Here is a 14,630-nt window from a genome sequence, read left to right as displayed (position 1 = left end):
GGTAGGTAGTAAACGTATATGCTTCTACGTTACTGAGTTAACAGATTTTCCGTGACAATAAAAATTTAATTCAAGTCTAAAAAGTAAGTAAATGTAAGCCCCAAAATAATATGAAAATAAACTAACACAACAATCGCTTAAAAATTAATTTAATTCAAATAATGAGTTGAACCTTATTAGACCATTTAAATTTTCCAGAACAAGCCCCCAGTTGGTCGCATGCCAATTTTAACCATAACAAGACCATAAGTTTATAGACATTCTATAATGCATTATCCTGCCGGTGGCCCTAGACACTGTTGGGGAAATAATATTTCTTTAGTAATTAAATTACGATACGAATTATAAGTTACGTTGGCACTTGTCCAATACTCGACTACCAGAATTTAAATTAAAGAATGTGATATACCTAGGTAACCTATCGATCGATTCTAAAACAGAAACTTAACCTAGGTACAAATAATATCATAATATCAAATAGTGAAATGTGAAAATTTGAAGAAAATTTCCTATAGGTATATCCCGTAAAACCCCCAAAATAAAACGTACGTTTGAGGTGTTCTCTTAAAACCCAAATGTTTAATACCCGTATCCGTATGCGTCGAAAATGTATGTTTCACATTTAACGAAAACTAAAACTATCGTGACGGAACGGAATTACGAAGAACGTATAAGACAAAAATAATCGTCACCAAGTGGTAGGTATAATCTGCTATGTACTTACAAATCATATTAAATAACATTAATCATTATGTATTTTCTTATTTTATTTTATTTAGGTATAAAAATCTACCTTCCTACTTATAAAACCATTGCCTAATCATTGATTTCAAATTTTAAAAATTATTCTACTATAACAATAAATTAACAGTTGTAGGCAAAGTATTATAATTTAAGGTATTTTTCATAATATCTTAATTTTTGTACACCTATAACAACTGGATTTTAAAAACTACTCTACGCCTAGCGAGTATATAAGTTTGTCTGACAATAAATATTTACATTAAGTCTACCGCGTCAACAGAGTAGAAGAACAAAACTTACGTAATTATTTATTATTCCGGCGAAACGCGTTCCCTTCGAGTGTATAATATTGTCTAGTGTCAGAGGAAAATGCATATCTCCGATCCAAAAGTTTAGTCTGGATGTATTGAGATTAATGACATTTATAAAAATAGGCACCTAGCTTAATAACCAGAATGGAACGAAATATGTGAGTACGTATTGGAATCGCTGTTCGTCTCAGACGATTGTCATTTGCCATAGATTATTTATAATTATAACTTCACCGTCCTAATCATAGCAAATATATATATGGTCCTAACCGATGGATGATGGATATTTTTACATTATCTTCAAAAAAACATTTATTTGTTTCTATGCGGTAAATTGAATTCAAATTTACAATATAGATAACGGTTTTTTTACTTGGTTTATTAACAAATTCTAATTGATATAAAATAATAATTAAATAAAAATAGTTTTATTGATCCCAATACTTAAAAATAATGTTTCAAATAAAATAATAAAAAGAATTTAAGAAATATTTTAAAATAAAAAACTTCGACAGTAATTCCATATTGGCAAGTGTTGTTTTCTATAGCTGAAAACTGAATAGTTATAGTATCGAACATAATGGGTACGTAAAAAATAGAAATATAAGTAAAATAAATTACCTTTATTTAATTGTATTTAATTTTTTTTTAATAAGTTTTTATAAAATTGACTTCAACCCATATAAATGTTCTAATTTTATTTTTCAATTCGTTGATAATATATGAAACGAATTTTTTGCTTGGAAAGCAATGTCATAGAAAATTCAGAAAATGCAGTTTATATTTAAATCCGTGGCCTAATTATAAATAATAATTTCTGATGCATTGATGCTGAAGATTAAGGGGGTGGACAATCAGTCGTACCGAAATCGAACATCTTAAACACTTAATATAAACAATTTTTCACACACGCGTCATGGTATGAAAATAAAAAATATTTATAATTCATATTTATACCGATTTTCTACCGATTTATGCCGATCTTCTATATTAATAATAATTATAAATATATAGCAATAACAAATCATTTTTGAATAGCGGCCCACCGGAAAGTTCCCAGTATCCCGCCGGCTCAGTCCACCCCTGGTTCATATTGTAACCAAATAATCTATTATAAACACAGTTACTTTTTACAGATATTATAAGTTAAAATTTGGACGAAATTACATATTAAAACCAAGAATAACGATTTTAGTTATTTTGTTGTAATTTAAAAATAGTAGGTATTCGCGGATTTATGAAACTTTTAGAGTATATTATTATAATATATATACACGATGACACTTTCAAATGTAATTTTTTAGGCAAAAATGACTTTATCCTACTAAATTGTATGTACTAATGCCTAATAATAAAATAAATTACTTTAATCTCAATATTATTTATTATTTAACGATGTCTTTGCTCAGAATCGTTTTTCGTTTGTTCGTTTTGTATTTTAATAATTTATCCATGGATATATTATTATTACTAATAATTATAGTAGGTGTGTTTGTTCTCTTTCATTAATTTATTTAATACTATACCAATAAATGTATACGTCCCTAATCCCTATGATATAGAATATAGATATTAGGTGAACAATAGAAGTTAAGTATGTGACACTAAATTAATAGTTACCTATAACTTATAACGTTGTATTTGGAAAAAAAATTATCAGTTATTAATTAAAATTGTATCTTATGACTATTATCAGTTATAAGCTATAACATATATTTCTATAAATTAAACCAAAACATATATATATTAAGTACCTTATATAGGTAAGCTCCTATTAATTATAATTATTCTACGAACAGGGACTGGAAAAACGACGACGACGTTTATATCTCGCGTATATTATACATTTCTAACTAAAATATGCGCATACAACACTTGGATAGCACATTTTTCGTGACATTAAATATTTATTTTAAGTTTTAAAAGTAAATTTAAGCCCCAAAAGAATATAAAAACAAACTTACTTTAATTATCGACTCTTTCGGCGGAATCCGTGACGTGTGTGAACTGTGACACCCATGAGGAAACGCTCCAGATTACGGAACTTAGAATATTGTAATTTATGAAAAATAAAATTATACGAAACGCAATAAGTTTTTTGCTCAAATTTTCGTTGCTTATTGAAATTTTAGAATTTTTAATCGACTGTGTCTTCTGCAACGACTTGGAGATTTGCCATAGATAAATAAATAAATGATATAGATATTATACTAGGTAAGTCAATATGATGAATCCACGGATATAATATAATGCAACTTTTTATATCAAAGAGTTCCGTGTTAAGGACCAATTTGTTTATTGAAATTTGATATGACAATAATACCAAAATAGTTTATAATTTTGAATTTGAATTATAATAATATGATATAGGTATTATTTAAATTATTATTTTAGTTTATCAATTTAATTATTGATTAAGGTGGTGAATAGATATCAGAAGCACAAGAATTTTTTTATAAGAGTATATTGTATTTTATGAATTATTAAATAAAAATGTGATTACTGGATTTTAGAGTTAACATAAAGCCAAACGTATACAGTAAATTCATCAAATACCATAATACCAACTAGATTTCTGAAATTCTAAGTATATAATTTTAGATTCTGAGCGGATCGATGACTGTATTAATTTTATAATGATGTGTTCTTAATTTTTTTTAAATTTTTAAATTATTTGTATTTATTTGTTAATAATAATTAAAACTTAAATATTAGCAGTAATCTTGTTCCTTTCACAAAATGTTTTTTAATTATTTTTAATTTAATTTACATTTATACGTTTGGCATTTATCCCAAAGTGATCTCTTAATTCAATTATGAATTTAATAGTTACATTCTCGGTTACATTAATTGGATTATAAATTAGAATAAACTAAAGTTTCCAGCTTCTACTACAACATTATTTTATATTTTATTTTATGTTATTAATTTTTTAAATGCAGTCTGCACCTTGTGTTGGTGATTTTACACGTAATATAAAAAATGTATACTAGTGATGAGTAGGTTAAGTTACTAACCTGATTGTTTAATCAAATTATTTACACGATTTCAATAAAAAAATATCTATGAAGTAAAACATCCGCATTTCTATTAACTATAAATTCATAATTGTATGAACTATACATGTTACATATATTTTTCGAAAAAATTATTTGTGTATTGTTATATTATATTATAATGAAATTAATAATTATAGTAAAATATATAATTGCAAGACATTTAATACCTATATCTATAGCCATCTATAGGGTATAAACTACACTAAAAAAGCTGTAAGTATGCTAATAAAATATATGGGGTGTATAATGTATTTATGTATATAAAAATATAAAATATAAAGATTAATAATATTATATTGTTTTAAATATATCGCGCAAACCTAAAGTGATACCCGGCGTATAGTAAAACATGCAAAAAGTTGCGTATTAAACTTAACTAACCTATAACGAAGACGGTCTCGCGTATTTTATACATTGCGCTTTTGGGATTAAACTTATAAATGCTTCTACGTAACCCAGTTAACAGATTGTCCGTGGCAATAAATATTTAATTTAAGCCTAAAAAGTAAATGTAAAATAGTAATAATATGAAAACAAACTTACGCGTAAGCATCGACTCTTCCTGTGAAACCTGGCTAGAGTGCCGCCGTCACCGAAGAAACTATCTTTATCCATCTTCATCTCGCTCTGAACTGAAACTTGAAAGTATCAAAATATTTTATGAAAATAACCTGAATACCTGATCATAACGAAATGTGTGAGTTTGTGTTAGAACTTACATTATAATGTATACGGCTCATAACTGTCGGTCTATATCGATGGCTTATTACTTATTTGTTCACTGAAATTATTAAAATTGTTTATCGTCGCCGACGAATGTCGACAATTGACGATTGCCATAGATATTATAAAATATATTATTTACTATGATAAATCCATAGAACTTTATATTATACTAAGTATCTATACAGTCTATTGATAAATATTAAATCGAATGTACTTTTACAGAAAGTACTTTGTGATCAGCAATGTACCTATTCTGGTTATCTATTTCAGTTATAGTTTGCATGCCAAATGACTACCGGGATTTAAATAAAAAAATGTGATTTATAGGTAATCTATTGGCTATTGATCTATTATAAAATAGAAATTTAACCTATACCAATAATATCACGTTTTAACAAAATCAATTTTAGTTTTTGGTGTAACTTTAAGTCAAATGATCGTAGATAGCTAAGGTACATGCAATTTCCCCTGATTGTTTATAATAGCATTTTCTATACACCACCAAAATATTTTGACTTGTTTTGGCTGTTTGCGGGCATTTTCAGTTTCCATTTTTTTTAGTTTTATTTTCTATAAATGTCAATAAAGTTTTAGTAGTAGGGTCAAAAAGCATGAACATTTAATAAAAGGCTCCTGATATATTGTTACAATAACAGGTGAAATTTTTTAAAATAAATAGGCACAATTTATGAACTTTAAAATTGAAAAATGATATTTCAACTTTTGTAGCTAAGGTTTGAAATTTGAAAACAAAGTTCCACGTAAATAGATTATTCTGTAACCAAAAAATCTAAAAAATTTTTTAGAAAAAACACAGTTTTTCTTATACCTAGTTATTTTATATTTTTATAATCAAATTGGACGAAATCAGATATTTAAACAAAGAAGAACGATTGTAGTTCGTGCTATACCTATTTTAAAAATATTATTCGTGGATAATTGAAACGACTAAAATATATTATTATATACAAATATGACAATAAACAAATAATAATAATTCAACTTAACCGTATCTATTCATACGTTGCAGATCACAAAGATTTCTGTAAAAGAACACACAATTTATCAATTGACCATATAGGTACTGAGTATTATATAAGTTTAATGGATTTATCATAATATACCTAATATATTTTGTATCATCTATGATAATCGCCAGTAATTATCGACATTAGTCGGAAACGATTCTTTGATAATTTCGGTGAACAAAAAAAATAAAATGAGCCAACAATAGACGGACAGTTTGTTAAGCAGTAGGAATATATAATATTAAAATATAAGTTTATACCACGAACTCGCACATTTGAGTGCGTTCAGGTTATTTTCATAAAATAGATACTTTCAAATTTCAGTTCAGAGTACTTTTTAAACTTGAATTATATATTTATTGCCACGGACAATCTTTTTACTGGATGACGTATCGTCATCTGGTATGTGGTGATGGAATCACTAGAAAAAATTATGTAAATAAAAATTTAAAAAACAACAAAATACCTAGGTACTCAATTTGAAGCTTCTAACGCAAAGACCATACTGTGGCATCCACTCACTTCCGTCGCAAGATACCTAGATTGCATTGCTATACACAATATATGAATTATGTAGGTATCCTAGCTGGGCCCTATCTAGTTGATGTTATGAACTGTGAATTATTGCTTGTCAATGAATGGTTTTATAGAATGACACACAGACACAATAATTTTAATATATTTTTCTTAATCAATTATATAACATACATTTTATCTATGTCATTATAGGACCATCAAGAACAGGTTTATCCACAAATTTCACGGACAAATCTTGAGATGTACCTTCAAGTTCTAATATCACTAGTGTATTGGCATAAGGTGATGGTTTTAAAAAAGGAGCTGGCACATAAAGTGTAACTTGAGGTCCACCAAGTGGCCAATACCGACCAAGGTTTACATTGTTTAAAAACACTACACCCTGTAAATATCGAATATTATTTTTTAAATTGTAAATATGTGGATAAAAGTCGACTTAACAGTATTAACTTGTAAGAACACACCTTTGTCCAGCCTGAAGTGTCCAAATAAGTGTCTAAACATTTTGTATAGTTAACTGTCAATGTAAACTGTGTTTTATAAAATGCTGGTAATTTAACACTGTTGACGTTTTCAACTGATTTGATTGAAGAAATCCATGATGTACCATTCAAAGGATATGCAGTCATTTTCCAAGGGCTTAATATTTTATTTCCGAGAATCACTTGATCAAAAATTCCCTAGAAAATATAATTAGTATTATTTTACATACAATATTTTAATTCAGTAATTATACTCAGTTGGTAGTTAAAATAAATATAATACAATCTAATTCAGTGATTGTAAATATTACCACTTTTGTTTCTAAAAAGGTAATGTAACCACTCGCCAGTCTGTACACAATTTATCAAATATTAACTTCTATGGTAACTGTTAAGCATTATATTATACTATAATACTATAGTATACTATTATAAATTATACTATTTCAGTCTCAGACCACGAATAAAATAATTTATTGTCAGCTATTATTACCTTCCTATCTTCAATTAAGTCTCCAAAATTCATCCTTCCCTGATTCTCAATTAAAATGCTTAGGTTTTGAACAGTACGGTTAATGTTTAAGCTTATTGTAGTATTAGCTTTCAACCGATTCATAGTACCCACTTGTACCTAAAAAAAAATTTGAACACTCATGTTTCTAAAACTATAACTGCAATGTAACTCTACTTGATCCAGGTAAATGATTGCTCGATCTCTAACCGTGTTCACAGTTAGGTTTACTGGATTTTCAACATTTTTTTGATCATCTGTTAATGTTGTTTCATACATTACAAAACCAGTGTTAATATCTAAGTCCTCAAACGGTAAAGGAACATCACTGATCACTGGTTTAATACGTTGAGCAACCTTTTCAAATATGCTAACCAAAGGTCTTAAATAGAATTTTCCATAGGCACCTTTGGGTGCGGGATTTGGTGATATCTCGTTTGTCACAGCATATTTCTTAAAAATAATTAATTAATAAACTGTATATGTATATTGGATAGTTAACTGTTATTAAAACTCACGGCTTCTTCAAGTGTCTGTTTAATTTTGAAATACTTTTCTGTAGGGTCTACAGCTTCATCCAATGGAGCATTATAATCGTATGAGGTCAACTGTGGTAAGTATCCAATACTTTCTTTGGTGTCATTTGTATTCGCTCCCGATGTGAATCCAAAATTTGTACCGAAAATTTTAAACGAAGCATTAATTGCCAACATTACTTTCATTTGTTTTACAACATCGATGGGGTTGACTATAGATACTGATTCTTGCCAATGAGTTAACCAACCGGGATAGAACTCTGAGTTCACTAGTGGACCTCCTTTTTGAACCTTTCTCATGAAGTCAAAACATTGAGAAGCTAAAACAAACATATAAAAATATACTATAATTCAAATCTGCAATAAATTTAATATTTATTAATTCAATTTTATAAATTGGCACGTCTTTCAGTGTTTTGATGATATTTTTAAATTTTTTCACACACCAAATAATCTACTTTGACTTTTTGTAATACTAACCGTTTGATGAAATTCCAAAATCTACAGTTGCGTATACTTCTGGAATAACGCCACAGTCAAAGTATGACTGACCACATCCATCAATTGTAAAAAGCGCAGCCTTATTTTCTATATAACTCCTAAATAAATCACGTATCCATAATGTATACCCAGAATCGAAGGCATAAAAACTTCCATACTCATTTTCTACCTAATGAAATTTATATATATTTTTTTCATCCTTGATTGACAATAGAACATTAAAGATATCTACCAGGCAATCAGAAAAAAATTCCCAAAATATTAAAAAAATAATTTCTGAAAAAATTTCTAACGCTGTATAAGAACAAATAAATGTGGAATTGTGAAAATACAAAAACAAAAATGATTATATATACTTACTCGTTATTAGTTATTACTTGTTAAATTCCTGTTCGGTTTTTAATGTAGTATTAAAATATAATTTTGATCTGCAACATCATATTATGATTCAAGTTATTAACTTTGCTTATTAAAACTGCTTAGTACTGCTTACTTTCAACTTTTATCACTATTTTGTCACTAAGTCAATAACGTTCCGAAAAGTGCAAAAACTAGGATTTACCACATTGTGACTAAAGTGATGAGTACTGACTGTTTTAAAACACTAATACCTTAAATATATCTTCAACATTAATTTAAATATCACAGTTGGATTAATTTAATTATACCTTAACGGAACCAGTACCGGTTTTTCAAATTTTCCTCAATTCTATAAAATTTGAAAATTATTACGAAGTTCAAACTAAAATGTCCCGAAACTTAAACAGAAAAAACTATTCAAAATATTTAGTTCATTAAAGAATGATTATTCATGGGGCACCAAATTATCAATTTTCAAGTCAATACAAAATATTCAACTAAAGTTACAGTACTAAAAATGTTTAAAAAATTCGGCTAGAGTTAAAATTATAAAAAAAAATTGAAGGAAGGTGTTGGCGCCCGCCGGCAAATGCATTTTAGAATACAAAAAAAAATTTATATAAATTATATTGTTGGATTACACATTACAAACATCAAACTAAAATCTCCAAAATCTTAAACAGAAAAAACTATTCAAAATATTTAGTTCATTAAAGAATTATTCAAAGGGTACCAGATTGTTAATGTTTAAAAAATTTGGCTAGAGTTAAAATCATAAAAAAAAATTGAAGGGAGGTGTTGGCGCCCGCAGGCAAATTGATTTTAGAAAACAAAAATAAAAGTTTGGAAAAAATTTGACATTAGAAACACACATTACGAAGTTCAAACTAAAATGCCCCGAAACTAAAACAGAAAAAATTATTCAAAATATTTAGTTCATTAAAGAATGATTATTCATGGGGCACCAAATTATCAATTTTCAAGTCAATACAAATTATTCAACTAGAGTTACAGTACTAAAAAAAAAAATTGAAGAGAGGTGTTGGCGCTGTAGTAAACCCAAAAGCCATTATACTATTTTAAATAAAATAAGTAAAATAATAAATTATACATAGTATAATTTATGAGTAGAAACGTAGGTATTAATATAATCCTAAATAACATAATCCTAAAGGGCTAAGTAGATTGCGCACATCTGTTGGTCACTATGTAGCGTACTGTAAAAGAGGGCCTAACAATTGGGAATTATTTGATGACACTATCAAAAAGTCAAAAGCAGTCAATCAAAATACAGTTGTATTGTGTGAGCTTCTGATTTATACAGTATAATAAAATAAATTATCAAAGCATTTGTATACCATAAAATGTACAAATAAAACATTTTGATTAACTGAATTCAAATTGTATAGGTACTACATTAAAATAACTTGACAATAAATTGTTATCTATTTAAAAAAATTCCAACCTCCAAGTGTAACCAATTTTAAAAAATAAAATTTAATAAGATTGTTTACGAAATTTCTATTAAACGTTTGAAAAACTCTGTGTAAAGTTCTAATAAATACTTAAATATAATACTGCAGAAGTGTAATGAGTGGGGAATAAAATACTTCATACCTGTACTTATACAATAGGTGCCTATACCAATGGAGGTAGGAGGTATTTTATGATTCAACCAGCTTCAGCTGCCTGAGAAGAGGCCGAAAACTTATTAAATTGGGATAATAAAGCAAAATTATATGTTGATTTTGATTCAACGTGGATGCGTCTGAGTAAAACTAAAGTTAAATTAATTAAAATATCAAATGGGGAACTTTATTTCAAAATTTTCTTAACCAGAAATTACGTTTCGAAAACCTTTAATTTAAAAATATAAACTTGGTGCAACTCGAATTTAACTTTGTACACAGTTTTGTATTATTACCAAAATTAAAATCTTAGATTTAAAAAGAAAAATTTTTACGAATTCTCAACTCAAAATAATTTGCTAACTTTCGTGATTTTTGAACTTTAAATGCTTATAAAAAAAACGCGGTTTGTTCGCGAACCAGACACGTGCGAATTTCCGGGTATATCGTGCAAATTCGTACTAATCACGTGCTACATTTTGGTATATCGAGTTTGTTATTATTTTTAATTTTTCACGTTGGGTGGTGCTGGTGAGACGTCTCTCCAGCACCGCACATCATTTTTTGTCATAGAGTTGTATACTTTGTCATGCAAATTTTGGTGATAGTCATGCAAATTCATGCTAATTACATGCTAATTTCCTGTAAAAAAAAATTGTAAAATTTTTGAATGGGTGGTGCTGGAGAGACGTTCGTCTTAAAAATTCTGGGGGGCTACAGCACACCTAACAAAACTATTAATTTAAAATAACCTATAAACGCCTTATATCTAAATAAATAAGGAATATTTTTTGGAGGGGTCTGAATCGTAGTTGGGGGATGGGGGCTATAGCCCCCCTCTCCCCTCCCCTGTAGTTTTGCCTCTATACATGGGCCCTATATATTTGGTCGCACACCCACCAATATGTACCAAGTTGCGGCACTGTACATAAACCTTTATTTTAATTTTATTTTTAGTTCATTTTGAATATGAATTCAGCTCATTTATATACTTACATTAATTATAGGTATATATAGCCATATAGGTACCTACACATTATATTATATATATAAAGATTTAAATATTTAATTATATAATGGATTAACTTACCTTAATTCAATTACAGTCATATACATACTTAACATACTCGATGAACGAAAGAAGAAGAAATAGGTTTAATATTGATTTACTTATAGCTTAATTATATTAATCAAGTAAACAATTAATATATCAGACATTATTTAAAAAAATATTTTTATTATTTAAAGACACAAAATATTATAATGAATATAATATTATATTACATATCTCATCAGTCATCACGCATGAGTGCAGTCTGCAGTCATAGTGTGCATATCACAAGGATATATATTGCGCACACACTCTAAATTACTACCTTCTCATTTATATATATATATATATAAGGATTTAATTATATAATAAATGAACTTACCCTAATTCGACTGCAGACTTGTTAGGTATTCGATGAACGAAGGAAGAAGAAATAGGTTTAATATTGATTTACTTATGATTTGGTAATAATCAAGAACACAATTGATAGGTATATTAGAGATATTTGAAAAAGTACATTTATTATTTAAAACACAAAAATATTATTCTGAACATATATTATATATCACACGTATGATTGCCGCCGAGGGCGTACGCTGGGAGAGTGCTGTTATGTGGATCGGACCGATGGTCGATTGGTGTCGTCCGACCCGATGAAACAGTTTATTTAACAAAAGGGTGTAATATACAATATAAACATCTGTGTGATTGTATATTATACAATATACAATATACAATATAATATATTATATGTTAAGGGTTATGATGATAACACTCTCTTTAGAATAATCTATTTATGAAGAGTGGCTATCAGCCTATCATTACAGTAGTTAAGCACTGTTGTCGAGATCTGGCCAATGGGTGCCCTCAGATCCGATAGAGTAATTTATTTAGATAATGGACATAAAAATACAGTTACAGATGTCTATATTATAGACAATTGTGCGACTGCGTATATATATACAATATGCCAATATGATATATGATATGCATAGTAAGGATTATGATGATAACATACTTCATGATCTTTGAATCCTTGCAACCATTAAAAAAAAAAAATCAACAAATTTCGATCTGCACAATTATTCAAAGTACAATGTTAAATTATTTTCAAATATAATATAATATAATTAAATTTTAATATTATAATATTATTTTATTTTTACTATATTATGACTATTCATAATTTATTATAATCATAAGCTGCACTCTGCAGTACCCATAGACACTTCAAAAACATTACATAGAGCCGTTTTGGCCGTTAATTATTATATTTTGATGCCAAGCAATTCGATAATATGTTATTTAATATTGTCCAAACAGTTTATCTTCCAATTAATCGTAATTTGACTTTCTCGTGTTATTGTGTAAAGCTGACTATTTTCAACATAATAATGGATCGTCAACCGAATAACACAACTGCGACTTCGGGTTCGCACAACATTGTTGAGATTGATGAAGAATCACAAAATATCTTTAAGTTAACGACGGACCAGTTCGAATTTCTAGGAATGGTGGCTAATACTGTACTACAGTCTGCGACTATGCGCAGAAATTCGAACGTGACGCCAAGACAAATGAGCGTGACGGAATCTAATAATACAGACATCTGGAAGTTGAGTGGCGGAGGCGCGGAAGGAACACAACAGCTGTCCACGGGCTGTCTGCAGAGGGATCCCGTAAAACCAAAAAGACAACCTGCAGTTGTGCAGCGGCAAGTAGCAAAGAGACGTGATCATAACGCGAAGTTTGCAACACTCGGGTCGTCAGAAGTACTGGCAAAAGCTCTACGTGCGGCGGCCGTGCGCAGATCGTTGAACTACGGCGTCATACCTGTGCAATTTCCTCGACGTATCACTCTTGATGTAATCGGAGAAAGGCCTTTTGGAAACGTTGTGATGACGGACCATAGTGCGCCGGATTTCCGGCAGTCGATCACTGTAGAACTCGTACCGGACTTACATCAGCTGTCCACCACGAACTGTGCACAGACTGCAGATATTGTAACGCTGGAAATCCAACATGCAGTCCCGCCTGCGGTTATTATTTGTCCACGACAAACCAATGACGATATTATTGTGATCGACGGAAATTTTGAGGACTACCGGCCAGTAGCAGCAACAGCTGTTCGACGACGTAGGCCGATCCTATCGGCTTCTGCAGGGAGAAGACTCCTTAAAGTCGGTAGGATGTTATGTTGCTGGTGCGGCACTGTACCGTCCGAGGACACGGAATAGCTTTGAGCTGGTGGCCTGCCTCTTGGAGAGACGACCAGCAATTGGTTAAGGTTCGACTGAAGGTTCGATCTTCGTTTCTCATAATTATTAGATTAATTATTATCCTGTGTTCACCTTATGTGTATCCTTTGTTTGTTATATATTGTGTTATTTATCAAGGTAATTACCCTGACGTGTTGAAATTATTTAAAATATGTGTTAAATATTTTGTTATTGAAATAATTCGTTTTGTTCCGTGTATATTGTTACCATAAAATTGTAAATTTTTATATTGTTATTGTATATTGTTAATAAAAATTGCTTGTGTTTTATTTTTATGTCTGTCATCACCTTATAGGACAGTAAAAATGCTTAAATTTTCTTCAACTGTATCTTTTCTGATAGGAAAGTGAATTTAGTTGGTTTGGGGTTGAAAGTAAAAATGTCCCAATAGTTTTCAAAAGCACCGTGAAAAACAAATGAAAAATTAAGAAAAAACTGGAATTTTTACGCAAAATCTGTTTTCGAAAAAAACGATTTTGGTTTTTGGTGCAACTCTTAAACAAATTACCGTAGGTACATGAAATCCTGAATGAATGTTTATATTACCATTTTCTGTACACCATAACATTTTCCAAATATTTTGAGCTGTTTACGGACATTTCCAGTTTTTTTTTTTTATTTTTTTTTCTATAAATATCAATTAAATGTTATTTATTTGGTAAAAAAACGTGAAAATTTAGTATAAGGTTCCTGATATATCGTTCTAATAGCAGTTGAAAAATATTAAAAATACATAGACACAATTTTTTTTTATAAGCATTTAAAGTTCAAATTTTGACAAAATTTATCACATTTCAAATTTAATAACTATTTTCTAGTTAAAAAAGTATAGCGTTCAACTTTTATAGCTAAAGATTAAAAATTTAAAACAAGATTC

General features: G+C 29.0%; 1 protein-coding gene across 2 annotated transcripts; it reads right to left on the bottom strand.

Annotated features, from left to right (window-relative positions):
- Positions 1–6,560: 6,560 nt before the first annotated feature.
- On the bottom strand, positions 6,561–9,562 carry LOC132941223 (beta-galactosidase-like). Of its 2 annotated transcripts, none has more exons than XM_061009169.1 (9): positions 9,104–9,562; positions 8,929–9,046; positions 8,605–8,863; positions 8,415–8,533; positions 7,917–8,254; positions 7,576–7,851; positions 7,381–7,518; positions 6,870–7,085; positions 6,561–6,787 (listed from the first exon to the last, which is right to left on the bottom strand). In XM_061009169.1, the coding sequence occupies exons 3-9, from the start codon at positions 8,652–8,654 to the stop codon at positions 6,584–6,586; spliced, it is 1,341 nt and encodes a 446-aa protein (XP_060865152.1). In that variant the 5' UTR covers positions 8,655–8,863; positions 8,929–9,046; positions 9,104–9,562; the 3' UTR covers positions 6,561–6,583. The 2 variants fall into 2 exon arrangements, with proteins under 2 accessions (XP_060865152.1, XP_060865153.1); XM_061009170.1 differs by lacking the exon at positions 9,104–9,562 and having other exon boundaries at positions 8,605–8,663; positions 8,796–8,863; positions 8,929–9,062.
- Positions 9,563–14,630: the final 5,068 nt, after the last annotated feature.

The sequence above is a fragment of the Metopolophium dirhodum genome, chromosome 3 (genome assembly GCF_019925205.1).
Source record: "Metopolophium dirhodum isolate CAU chromosome 3, ASM1992520v1, whole genome shotgun sequence".
Lineage (NCBI taxonomy): Eukaryota > Metazoa > Arthropoda > Insecta > Hemiptera > Aphididae > Metopolophium > Metopolophium dirhodum.
This window is presented reverse-complemented; position numbering and strand designations above follow the sequence as displayed.

Coding starts and splice junctions, on each gene's coding strand:
- LOC132941223 (XM_061009169.1), bottom strand. CDS start 8,654: ATGTTCTATTGTCAATCAAGGATGAAAAAAATATATATAAATTTCATT. Junction 7,519..7,575: donor CAATCATTTACCTGGATCAA/GTAGAGTTACAT, acceptor ATTTTTTTTTAG/GTACAAGTGGGTACTATGAA. Junction 6,788..6,869: donor ACACTTCAGGCTGGACAAAG/GTGTGTTCTTAC, acceptor CGATATTTACAG/GGTGTAGTGTTTTTAAACAA.